Here is a 13,023-nt window from a genome sequence, read left to right as displayed (position 1 = left end):
AAGTTATAATTACTAAAGCTATCATCACTTGGTTGATTCACTCAAGATATTGGCTGGATGGTCACACTTGAAGAGATGCGGTCAATGGTTCCATGACCAAGTGGATACCAGTGATGAGTGGCATTCCTCAGGGGTTGGTATTGGGATCACCACTGTTTAACATCTCTGGTGGCAACATGAATGGTGGGATTGAGTGCACCCTCAGCAAGTTTGCTGACGATACCAAGCTGTGTGGTGTGGTCGACACACTGGAGGGAAAGGATGCTATCCAGAGGGACCTTGACAGGCTGGAGAGGTGGGCCTGTGAGAACCTCATGATGTTCAACAAGGCCAAGTGTAAGGTCCTGCACATGGGTCAGGGCAATCCTAGCTCAAATACAGGCTGAGTGGAGAATGAATTGAGAGCAGCCCTGAGGAGAAGGACTTGGGGGTGCTGGTTGATAAGAAACTCAACATGAGCTGGCAATGTGCCCTTGCAGCCCAGAAAGCCAACCGTGTCCTGGGCTGCATCCAAAGAAGCATGGCTGGCAGGTCAAGGGAGGAGATTCTGCCCCTCTACTCTGCTCTCGTGAGACCCCACCTGGAATACTGTGTTCAGCTCTGGAGTCCCCAACATGAGGACGCGGACCTGTTGGAGAGGGTCCAGAGGAGGGCCATGAAGATGATCCAGGGGCTGGAGCACCTCTGCTATGAAGACAGGCTGAGAGAGTTGGGGTTGTTCAGCCTGGAGAAGAGAAGGCTCTGGGGTGATCTTATAGCAGCTTTCCAGTACCTAAAGGGGGACTAAAGGAAAGCTGGAGAGGGACTTTTTACAAGGGCATGTAGTGATAGGACAAGAGGCAATGGATTTAAACCAAAAGAGGGTAGATTTAGATTAGATATAAGAAAGAAATTCTTTACTCGGGGTGGTGAGGCACTGGAACAGGTTTCCCAGAGAAGTTGTGGATGCCTCTTGCATGGAAGTGTTCAAGGCCAGATTGGATGAGGCTTTGAGCAACCTGATCTAGAGGAAGGTGTCCCTGCCCATGGCAGGAGGGTTGGAACTAGATGATCTTTAAGGTCCCTTCCAACCCAAACCATTCTATGATATTAAATCTTTTGCTGAAATTAGCTAAAGTGAACCCAGACCAACAAAGATGGCAAATATCTCCATCACTACTCATTTGCCACACATAACAATAGTTTAGAATGGTTGAGACACGTAGGGAGCTGAAAATTTCACATTTTTAAGGTTTAAAAGAAAAATGTTCAGAGAGTTATGTCTAAAATATTTTAAATTCAAGAGAGCGCTCAGAGATTAATAACCTTATTTACATTGAAAACAATCAACCAAAATCTCTTCAAAAGTCAGCAACTCAAATTTACATCCAGAACATCACAATAATCATCACAACAGTGTGAAAGAAGTCAAACATTTTCCTTAGTTGTGTCTAGATTAATGGTCTTAAAAAAAAAAAAGAAAAGAATGCTTCAAAAATACACATTACTGCAGTAAAAATTTTCCACACTCTACCTTTGCCATTCAAATCTGAACAAAAATCGCTATTTTAAAATGGCCTGCGGTTGGCAATGGCATTTTGAGTTGATTGAGACATGACTGGAAGCTCACAAATATTAATTTTGAGCAACCAAAGGAAAATAACTATTTTTTTCTTTGAGAGAAACACAGAGTACATTATCAAGATTTAACACATCTTAACTGCATAATCATAAATGTCTTACATCAAAAGGTTACTGTGAGTTATGTAGGCGTACTTTGGCCTAAAAAGTTCCATTTGCAAACACATTTTTCCTTTTAAATCCTGCCTACTAATTTCCACGTCTTTACTAACTAACTTTCTTATAAATAACACTTTCTACCATCCATCAATTTAGTTTACTCCTTATTTTTTCCCTTGTTATCTTTCATACACCACAGCAGTGAACACCAGACAGACATATAAGCCTGCTTATATTTCACTCACTGGCAAGATTCAATCAAAAAGGTCATAAAATGTCTTGAGTTGGAAGGGACTCATAAGGATCTTCAAGTCCAACTCCCCACTCCTTGTAGGACTGCCTAGAACTAAGCCATGTGACTAAGAGCATCATCCAGATGTTCCTTGAACTCTGATAGGCTTGGTGTCATGACCACTTCCCTGGGGAGCCTGTTGCAGTGACCAACCGCTGTTTCAGTGAAGAATCTTTTCCTAATGTCCAATCTGAACTTTCCCGATGCAGTTTCATTCCATTTCCTCGTGACCTATCGCTGGTCACCAGAGAAAGGAGATCAGCACCTCCCCCTCCACTGCCCCTCTTGAGGAACTTGTAGACAGCAATGAGTTCACCTCTCAGCCTTCTCTTCCCGCTGAAGAAAATAAGAGACCTCAGCCACTCATCCTAAATCTTGCCCTCAAAACGTTTCATCATCTTCGTCACCCTCCTCTGGACATGCTCTCATAGTTCGATATGCTTCCAATATTAAGGCACCCAAAACTGCACACAGTGCTCAAGGTTGGGCCACACCAGTGCAGTGTAGAGTGGGACAATCACCTCCCTTGGCCAGCTAGCTACACTGTGCTTGATGCACCCCAGGACATGGTTAGACCTTTTGGTTGGCAGGGCACACTGTTAACTCCTGTTCAACTTGTCGCTAACCCGATCCTCCAGATCACTTTCCGTGGGACTACTCTCCAGCCTCCTGTTCCCTAATTTGCACATAAAACTAGGATTACCCTGTCCCAGGTGCAGAATCCGCACTTGATCTTGTGAAATTTCATGCAGCTGGTCATTGTTCAGCTTTCCAGTCTATCTGGATCTCTCTGTAAAGCCTCTCTACTCTCAAGGGAGTCCACAGCTCCTCCTAGTTTAGTATCATTGGCAAACTTACTTAACGTACATTCAACTCCTGTGTCCAGAAAAGACCTGAATCTTCCACAGCTTTTTCATGACAGAAGAGAGGAAAGAAACCTAACCTTTGCGTTTTTCTAGTCACCTTTTCAACACCAGGAAAAAAAAAACAAAAACAAAAACAAACAACAACAAAACAAAGAACCAACAGCTAACATGCATTTATGATTTCCACTATGGAAAAGGGTCAGCTTTCTCACCTCTTCTGTCTGAACAGGGAAGAAAAAAGGCTGGAATAAAGCTCCTACCACATATCTTATTCTTACAGACAAGTTTGTTTACTCCCTCCCCCAGTATTATGAACATTCTGATGGCAGAACAGCTCTGCAGAATTTATTCTTCTACATATGTAGTCTATTTCGGGAATTTAAAGCAAAACACAGTATATTCAGGTAACACTTGATTAATCACTATCTTTCCTTAGCTAATTTTGTTTAGAGGAAAGCTGTAAGCAGAAAGACATACAGCTTGCTAATTTTAAGATGAAGTTAATAAGGTTACATACTCTGTGAAGACATTATCAAGTTTCATAGACAAGATACAATATGCTGTTAAGAGATATTTGAGTATATAATTAGAAGAGGTGATAAATATACAAAGTAAAATTACAGAAGTAGTATGCTAGAACCTTCAAACAATATTTCTCTCTAACTTATGTACCAGTAATTCTACTTTTCAGTCTAGGAACAGATTTATTATCATGAACTAAATTGTTACAGTTTCACAAATTCATACGTTTTCAAATAGGCACAGAATTTACTTTTCCTTTGGAAAAGTTTGCAGCTTTTTATTTGTAAAGAAAAAAAAAACCCTAGGTGGCAAGCACCATAATTTACAACACTGAATAGAAAATATATTACAGCAGACATCTGGAAAACCACCAATGTTGAAGAGTTTTTCAGTTGTTGGCTAAACAACTGCAAGTATCTTTGCCAAAAGCAGAATAAAATGTCAAAACAAAAGTGACTTTTGCATACAGAAAACAACATTCACTAACCTATTTTAAGAAGAAAGTTCAACCAATTATAGCAGTCTTCTACTATATTCAGTTGTGCAACCCAGTTTTCAATTCCTATCTCATTCAGAGCTTACAAGCTGCATCTCATGCTTTAGCATACAGCAAGCCTGCTCCTCCTCCAGTGTTAGTACAAATTCAGTTCTAGAGAGGAAAAATGGTGTACTAGCAAGCAATGCTGTATTAGGTTAACTGTGTATTTCTTCCACAAGTTCCACTACAAATAACGCCATATGTTGCTGGTACAAGGACAACTATTTGATGGCAAGGAGATGGACACTCAGGAGGGACACATGAAGCTTTCGCCTATAAGGTGGCAAGTCTCTGTCACCTTTGACTTTCCAATCATACTTGCTGCTCTAATTGCGAACACCACTTAAGACGCTCATTGTTTAATTCTATGCAGGGTAAAATATCACTGTCTTGAATTAAACCATCTCCTCTAACAGTTTTTCACTCTACAAAACAGTAAGAGCAGGGAGCTTTGTGATATTCAACTGCAGCATAAGCAGACAGTTTTTCCATATATTTCTCCTAAGTAAATATAAGTGATACAAGGTTATTAGCTCAATCTTGAGACGTGTCCTACTATATTTAAACATTAAGAGAACAGATGTTATGTTTTAGACTCATTTTTATATTTTGTTAAACTCTGGTGCTTCCTATCAGAAACTCGCTCACAAGGTGAGCTGCTGAGAACAGCACAAACACACACAAAAAAAACCTGCATTTATTACTAGGAAAATGCATGAAAATATAGTATATGGATCATGGTGTAGAAAAAGATATATACCTCTATATATACACGAAGGCATACATAAAAAGGAAACACAACAGCTGTTCAACATTGCCTTGCAATAAAGAATGCTGTAGAAATGTTCTCTGAGACAAAATTACTTAGGCCCTCAGCAATGCAGAAAGCAGGGCAGAGAATATAAAGAAAGGGAGAAAATTAAAAGGATCATGTGAAAAACAAGGAACCTTTCAAACATGACTACATAAGTACAAAAGATAGAGTTAAGGTAAAACAGGCAAGTCTATTACATGTAAGACTAAATGATAGTGATATGAGTCATGTAATCCTAACAAAATTTTGATATACAGAAGATGCATAAGTCATATTTTAACAATATGAGTATCTAGAGTTTGTACATACCTTTTGTATATATATTAAAAGTTAATTTGTACTCATGATCTTTTCGGAAGATATAAAAGTGGCAGATGGTCTAAATCTTTGAAACAGAAACCAGCTACTTATTGAGATACATTTAATTCAGTGCATGCACATTAAAACTCTGGCCTCAAAACTGGAAAAAAGTTGTTTTATAGCATGTACATACAGGCAGTTCTTATGCTATTTCAATAGAGCAAAAAGTTAACATTAAAACATGAATAAACAAAGGATTTTGCTTCAGTTCATGATTTATCTTGCAAAATATTAAATTCCAGTGCAAAACCAACTTCATTTGCAATCAAACGTATGGAAACATTGATTTTCCACTTAGAGAAAGGAACATAATTTCTACTAACCTTCAGGATCAAGGAGTTTCTCTATGCCCAGGTGTTGCCTGGCTATGTTGAATGCATGGTCTAATCGTTGTACAGGTGACTGCTGAGAAGCAACAGCATTCCAATCAAATAGGTCTGGTCTAAAGTAAAAATAAGAGTAACATTAAGTTTCTTCTTTTTTTTGGCATTATATTTAATTATGTATTTCTACAGTTATCCATTAGCATCTGCTACTACTTTTTTATTCATTTCTTAATGAAAGAACTTGTTCAATCAGCACTGGAACTAACGAAGCTTGGTTTCTAATGGCTTTGCATCCTATACTCATCCATGTTCATCACCACCACACTAACCACATCTCTTATTCTCCACTAAGTCCCAACAGCCTATAACCTCATTCCCCTAAACCCCCCTGTTTTCACCTATAGTGCTCTGCTCCTGTCACTGCCCAAAATGCCCACAGTGGACTTGTTCTTCTATTCCAGTCCCAAAGAGTGCCTGGGTGAGAAGGATGTTGTGCTGCGGCCATGCATGCTGGGACTGGGCCCTGGCAGGCCAAGCAGGACAGATGACTACTGAGGTGTTTTTGCAGTCTCCCTGCTCTCTCCAGCCACCAGTTTTTCACTTCACTTTGCTTACTGTTTCTAAACACGTAACCGCTTCTGAGATTACCAGCTCACTGTTATATCTGATTGAAATCAGTCAACGGGCTCAAAAATTCATGACCTGAGAACATTTGCAACATTCTTACCAAAACCTTTAGAAGAATACACACTTTTCAGATGAGTATAAAACTGTAATCTAATCAAAGGTTTTAGCTGATAGGAGCAAAAGCACTAGAGCACAATTTAAATGTTCTTGCAAGAAAAGACAGAACAACCACAACTGAATTATAGCTCAGATACACAATCTAAGCTCTTCTATTGCCAGTTGCACTATTTGCAATATAAATATTGTTAATACACTGTGATCTTTGGCATTTCATTTGAGAATTATCCATTAAGAGATCAGAATTATTTATCAGACACTCTGGAAAAAAATTAATTGGATGTTCTGTAATTAATGTGCATATAATATGAAGAAAAACAACTACACTATTTGTGACTGATACACTGCTCTAAATCAGAAAACATCTAAACATATAATTTTACCTACAGATAAATCAAGTATGTTATTTACACAAACTGAAATGTTGCAATTAGTTATGACAGATTTACTTATATTTTTATTAATTTTAAAAGTTCATTTTAAGCAGTCTGCCATAGATATAATAGATGGCAAAAATGTTCACTAGATCACACTGCAATAACTTCAAGAGAGCAAAGGAAAAAAGCCATTTATGTAATAGTAATTTCTCAGTTATGCACCTTTGCTATCCATTTTTTTTTCGGAGGGGACTGATTTACATAGCAACAATTAAGTTATTCTAAAGTATTTTGGTTCTCTATGCAGAGGTTCTTAAACACTATTTTAAAATAGAGGTTTCTCCTTCCCATATGCAGATGAACTTCAAAGTACTAAGTTTGGATTGGGGTAGGACAGGGAAGGGAAAGGAAACTTAAGAGGTGATAATTTCTGTTTCTAGTCATGGATGCATTAAGTCTGATCTCAAACTGATTTGTTTACTAAAACACAGGCATTTTCAAAATACAGATTATATCTGCACAATTTTTTCCATCCTCCTTATACTGAGTATGACTGGGATGCAGTTAACATTCTTCATAGCAGCCCATATGATGCTGTGTTTTGAATTTGTGGTTAAAACAGTGTATATAATAACAAATCAGTTGTTTGGCTATTGCTGAACCGTGCTTAAACAGGATCAAGACTTCTCTTTTTTCCCCAAGCAAGTAGGCTCGGGACAGGCAAGAAGCTGGAAGGGCGCGCAGCCAGGCCAGGTGACCCAAACTGGCCAAAGTGATACACCATACTATGTAACTTGCTCAGTAATAAATACTGGGATAAAGGAAGAAGGAGGTAGGAGGTTTTGTCTTCCAAGATGGCTACTGCTTGGAGACTCACCAAGCATCAGTCTGCTTGTGGGAGATGCTCAGTTACTGTCTTTGCATCACTTGTTTTTCTATTCTTTTTTTCCTTCATTTACTAAATGGTCTCTATTTTGACCATGAGTTTTCTTGCTTTTGCTTTCCTATCCCCTTCTCTGTCCTGGGGGAGCAGAAGGAGAAGAAAGTAAGTGGCTGTGTGGGTGCTCACCTGCTAACTGAGGTCAATCCACCACACCCCTACACCTTACTTTACATGCATACAGATATTCTTCAGTTCTTTATTCTCTCCAAATTTATACTTTTTGGCTGGCATACAGCATAGGATACATAAGCTCATACATCAGATTTAGCAAAGAGAACACTGTAGTAACCACAAAGCTGTCTATTATGACTTTCTTAAAAAGCTCTGCAAGGATGCGTTGCACAAATACTACGCAGACTAGGGTGTAAAAACATAATTCAGTGACAAAAGCTTTTAGGTCAAGGAAAGAAAAGAATGATATCTGAGGGATTACCTCCCCCACTTTTTTTTTTTACAGGGATTTGGTTTGAAGTTCTAGTCACACTTGTGCTGCTAAGAGCAACACATTATCTTCACACCATCATGACTCTTTTGGTTATCTAAGGTTTTATATACAGGAACATGCTTCCTTCTACCCAGTCAGGATGCCACTGGGCAAGAACAGTAACATTTAGAATTATTCATTGAGGAATGACACAATATTGTCTTATTCCTCTGGAAAAAAAATCTCTGTCATCATTAAAAATATCTTAGATGTTTAATTTCATCCAACTTCTCAGTTGCATAATCCAGGAGGATATTTTAGAGCTAATCTGTACAGATAAGTCAAGGCTATTATCATCACATCTTCTGTAGACATAGGATTCTCAATATAAGACACAGACAGAATGATGTTATTTTATCTAAAAGAAGGGAGAAAAAAAAAAAAGACACAAACAAAACCAACACCCAAGCACTCAAACATAAAAGTTTAAAGAACAAAGTTTCAGATAAGATCATGTGGTAGAACACCTTGTTTGAATTTGCATGCTTACTAGCCCTACTGCGTACGAATGTGCCTGTGTAGAACATAGACAGCAAGTCTCTTTACTCTTACTACAGACAGCAAAAACTTGAAGTGTCTGAGACACAGCTATAAAAGAGAAGTAGTAAGCTTCACTAAGTCGCTGACAGCTTTCCTATGAATTTTCTTAGTATTGTAAATAAAGACAACACAGATTCCAAGCCAACTTAAAAGTATATAGCCACCTGCTGCAAATCAGGTCTGACGAGCATCAATTTAATGAAAAAAAAGTAATTAAAAATTCAAAAAGCTCTCCCTATTCCAACAGCAGTTTAGCTTTCCAGATTTTCCCTTTGTTGAAAGAACACTAGAGTATACACACTCCAGTAGCACCATCACTAGAATATGAGTGTCATAATGTCAGCTGGAAGCATCAGTTTCTCAGTGCTATGTGTCTAGATGTTTCACTGGGTGTATTTATGTGGCAATACTGCCAAGTACGATTGCAGGAGATATTACAGCTTAGAAGATTAAGAAATGTGGTATACGGCAAATAACTTCTTAAAATCCCTGAAACAACACTGAAACAGAATTTCAAGTAACAACTATTATTAGGTTTCTAAGGAGTTTTAAATATAGGGATGAGCAGGTATGAAATAGTAGATAAAGTAAATTAAATGGAATACTGATTCTCTGCTTTTGTTTACTGTCTCCATATTGCTCAAACTGTATGAAGGAAGAGGAAATTTGTTCTCACATCTGCAGCGTGGTTCATATCTGACAAGAAGCGAAGCCAGAGAGACATAACTAGCAGTCTTCACTCCTCTCCCTGAACACATACAAGCATACCCATGTTCAAATAAGTTAGAATTAACTAGAACATGTTGAACTCTATCCAGCCAGTCACTGATCAGCTAAAACAGCACTGATCTTGTTTTAGTTTATGACAAGATCATGGAGAGCCAAAATTGAAAAGATTAAAGTCCTCAATGGAGAATTTTTATATTGTAAAATCAAAATTTTTATCAAATGCAAGGTAATTTTTGTACCTGCAGTTCTTTCCTGTAACTAGCAGAAAGGAGAAAAAAAAAGGAAAAAAGGGGGAAAACAAACCTGAAGTTTTTCAAAATATATTTACAGGGAAAATACTTTGTTCATAAAGTATAAAATTACATAAATTGTGGTGGAAATATATCAGGCAGGGTAAGAAAACTGAAATCTGGAGTATGCTAAGACCAAACAAATTCAGACACATCTCTATGCAGAAATGAAAGTCATGGATAAGACAAACCACAGTTACTACAAAAAGTAACAGGTTACCATCTGATTTAAAGCAAGCAACGAAAAAGAACCCTCAGAGTTGTCAGACAACTCTGTCCAGTAACTCCATCCCACCTGAAGAGGTAATGAATTTTGCAAAGGTGTAGATTCAAGAAAAGTAAGAAATGCAAAGCATACACTCCAGAGAGAGAATTCTGAAAGAAAGAATGAAATATTTGGAAGATCCTTTAACATCACAAGATGTTTTTGTTTAAATTGTTTAAACCTCTTCAGCATTTCTGAAATGACTCAATTGTGAAGTATCGCAAGCCTTCAAAACAGTAACATCTTAACTCATGTAATTTTTTGTAAAAAATAATTACTCAAAGGTAATTATGAAAGTCAGAAAGAAACACCATGCATATTTTGATAGACCATTAAGCTGTATCAACATCTAGCTAAGGTTATAATGCTATTAGAATTAGGCTGTGAAAAAATAATTTAGCAAAAGAGAAATTTACAGATCTAATTCACAAAACCTTTCACTCAGCAGATGTAGAAAGAAGCCACATTTAGATCATAAAAGTTACCATCTCCTTTCCAAGAGAAAAGCTGTGGTTTTGTTGCTGTTCCAGCTTTATATATACAAGAAAATCTCTCACAGTACTCTCACAATTAAAACAAGCCAGAAGCCAATAACTAACATGTAACCTAGTAACTTTTCACAATGAAAGTATTTTCATACCTATTCATACTATTGCTTTTACTTCTGCTTTTCCTTTAAGTTACTGAAGACAAATTTTTGCTTCTTTTGTCCAGGACCTCTTTTTAATGCCATTTTCCTTCTCCCCTCCCCACTCTGCCATCCTGAAGCAGAAACAGCTGCATTGAAGTACTCGTTTCTGAGGCAGTCACCCGGCCTAAGTTCAAGCATTTTAAAGAAGCAAGGAGAGAAGATAATGAATGCCACTTGTTCCCACTTCAGAATCCTGATTAAAGGACCAGTGCGGGGGGGAAAAAAAAAAGCCTCAACAATGTTAGAGGAAAGAAGCAAAGCTCTCTCTGATACCCTTCTGGAGAAAAAAGATTACAATGGAGAAAGTTCTCTGTGATCTGCAGGCTGAAGTAGGAAGAGTTTCAAATGTAGAAGGACTAACTTCTTTTCCTTAGCAAAACGTTGTAATTTCTGCACATTCCTAGTGTGAGGTTGCCACTCCACAGTTCTTGCTTTGTTTATTCAGTTCAATGCAGAACATACCACTCAAGGAACCGTACCCCAAGTTTTTCTTTATATTCCAAAAACTTCACACCCTAGACTCACTGACATGCCCTTGTAACTTTGCCAAGTAACCCATACTCCACTGCTCCTCACATTCAGTTAGAAAACCATTGCTAAAGAGCCTAAATGTCCATAAAGAGATGATGATTATACAAATGGGAATATCTACTCCAAGTAATCCCTTTGTAAAATGACCGAGAAAGGGCATATCTGATCAAACAGTCAGCTGTAAGCAAGGGAATGGTGCATTAAAAGACTATGAGAGATATAGCTTCCTACTGAGACTGCTGCTCTCACGGTGTATTATGGCTACATAGCGCTTCATGCTAATCTCTTACTTTTAATCTCTTCAAGGAGGTGCTGAGAATATTAATTCAGATATAAATTCCATACAACTGTGTGAACCTCTTTATTTAAAAGACCAAAACAAAACAAAACAAAAAAAACCATCTACCTATCACTGAAAACATATAAGAGAAATGAAAATATCACCATTTAAAAGATAAGGACAGGTTTTGTTTTGGTTTATTAAGTCATGCAGTTATTATTATCAACCATATAAGTAAAAGGAACCATATTAGATCTTTTTGGTGATTCACGTAAAGCTAGTATCCTCTCCTTAATAATAGTGTTTAAGCTTTCCACATCTCAGGAGTTTAAGGAATTTCTGAGTTGGAATCATTGTGCTTGTGCACATATATTGTTGTGGGAATTCAACAAGGCTGCCCTAACTTTCTTTCCCTCCATTCTTGAGCTTTTTGCACCTGACCCATGAATGAAGATGATTTAGTACTATCTAGGATGTCTTCGGACGGCGGATACCTAAAACACAAGAGCGGTATAAACAGAAGAAAGATCAAGGTACAACAACTTTCTAATCTATTTGTTCTTTGGCAATGAGGACCTCAACTATGACTATGACAAATACAATGATATTTTCTATAATGCAGTGTTTGTCCTTAAATGTTTCACACAATCACTCAGCCTGGATACTTCATGGTGAAACAGGTAAGTACTGTTTAGCAATCGAATTGAATGATGTACTTAGAACATGAACATAATGTCAGAGAGGTTAAGGTTGGAGTTTTTTTTTTCTTTCAAAGATTGGATGGACACATGTTCTATATTGTTAGTAGCAATTCCAGAGCGTGTTAGCATCAAAACTAAGAAGAGATGTAAGTCAATCTCCCATCTTTATCTACTCAAATAACTTCCTCCTGCTATTCTTCTCCTTCTCCCTCCACGCCTTCAAAAGGAGCTGCCCACAAACAAAACCAGTGTAACAAAAATGTAACAGAGGCTGTAAATTGAGACTGAACATGAAAGCTGTTGAAGGATAAATCAAAGACATGAAAATTACTGTAAACATAAGATAAGGTATACTGTAATTTATTTTAAAGTTTATATGCATTTCTTTCAAAAGTATTTGCCATTATTTGCTGTGAGCTGCAAAAAGTTAAGTTCACAAAAAAGTTAATTTGATTTCCCTGAAATCACTGTAAAACAGCATGACTAAAAAATTTCTTACTCTATGTAGTGTTTTCTAAAAGTAGAATATTAATTAGATACATTTATGTAATGGACGACTTAAAAATGTGAGTGCTCAGCCAATATTTCAGATGAGGAAATACAGAAACTGCAGTGTAATTCTGATGCAGCTATAAAAAAAGGCTTGAATTATTTTTAAGAGAAAAATCTAATTGTAAAATGCTAGTGTGGTTTAGATGCACAGTTTAGATGCACTAGGCATCAGGTCCACCATATGAGTTCATTTTCATACCAGATTTTTCAAACTATGGCTAGACATTTTTCTGACTAATTCTGCTTCCATTCCTGAGAACACCTAAATGTGACAAAGACTGTGCACACGTATTATAGCCTGAAGGTCAATGCGGAAGGCTTATGGCTTACCTCTGAAATATTCCTGAAGGAAGGGCTAAACTCAGACTTCAGTGTTAATAAAAGAAGCTACTATTTGCAGTAAATAATATTTTTCACAATTAAATCATGAAAGTCTTAAGTTTCAAAAATGATAAACAT

The 13,023-nt window shown here is 37.4% G+C and overlaps 1 protein-coding gene across 2 annotated transcripts in view; it reads right to left on the bottom strand.

Moving 5' to 3' along the window:
- Nucleotides 1–13,023, bottom strand: part of DMD (dystrophin) — a 1,192,425-nt gene that overhangs the window by 887,190 nt on the left and 292,212 nt on the right. For both annotated transcript variants that reach the window (XM_086608718.1, XM_086608727.1), the window contains one exon: nt 5,435–5,553. In XM_086608718.1, the coding sequence (XP_086464844.1) occupies nt 5,435–5,553 (119 nt within the window). The remainder of the gene's footprint in view (nt 1–5,434; nt 5,554–13,023) is intronic.

The sequence above is a fragment of the Tauraco erythrolophus genome, chromosome 1, assembly GCF_009769465.1.
Source record: "Tauraco erythrolophus isolate bTauEry1 chromosome 1, bTauEry1.pri, whole genome shotgun sequence".
Lineage (NCBI taxonomy): Eukaryota > Metazoa > Chordata > Aves > Musophagiformes > Musophagidae > Tauraco > Tauraco erythrolophus.
This window is presented reverse-complemented; position numbering and strand designations above follow the sequence as displayed.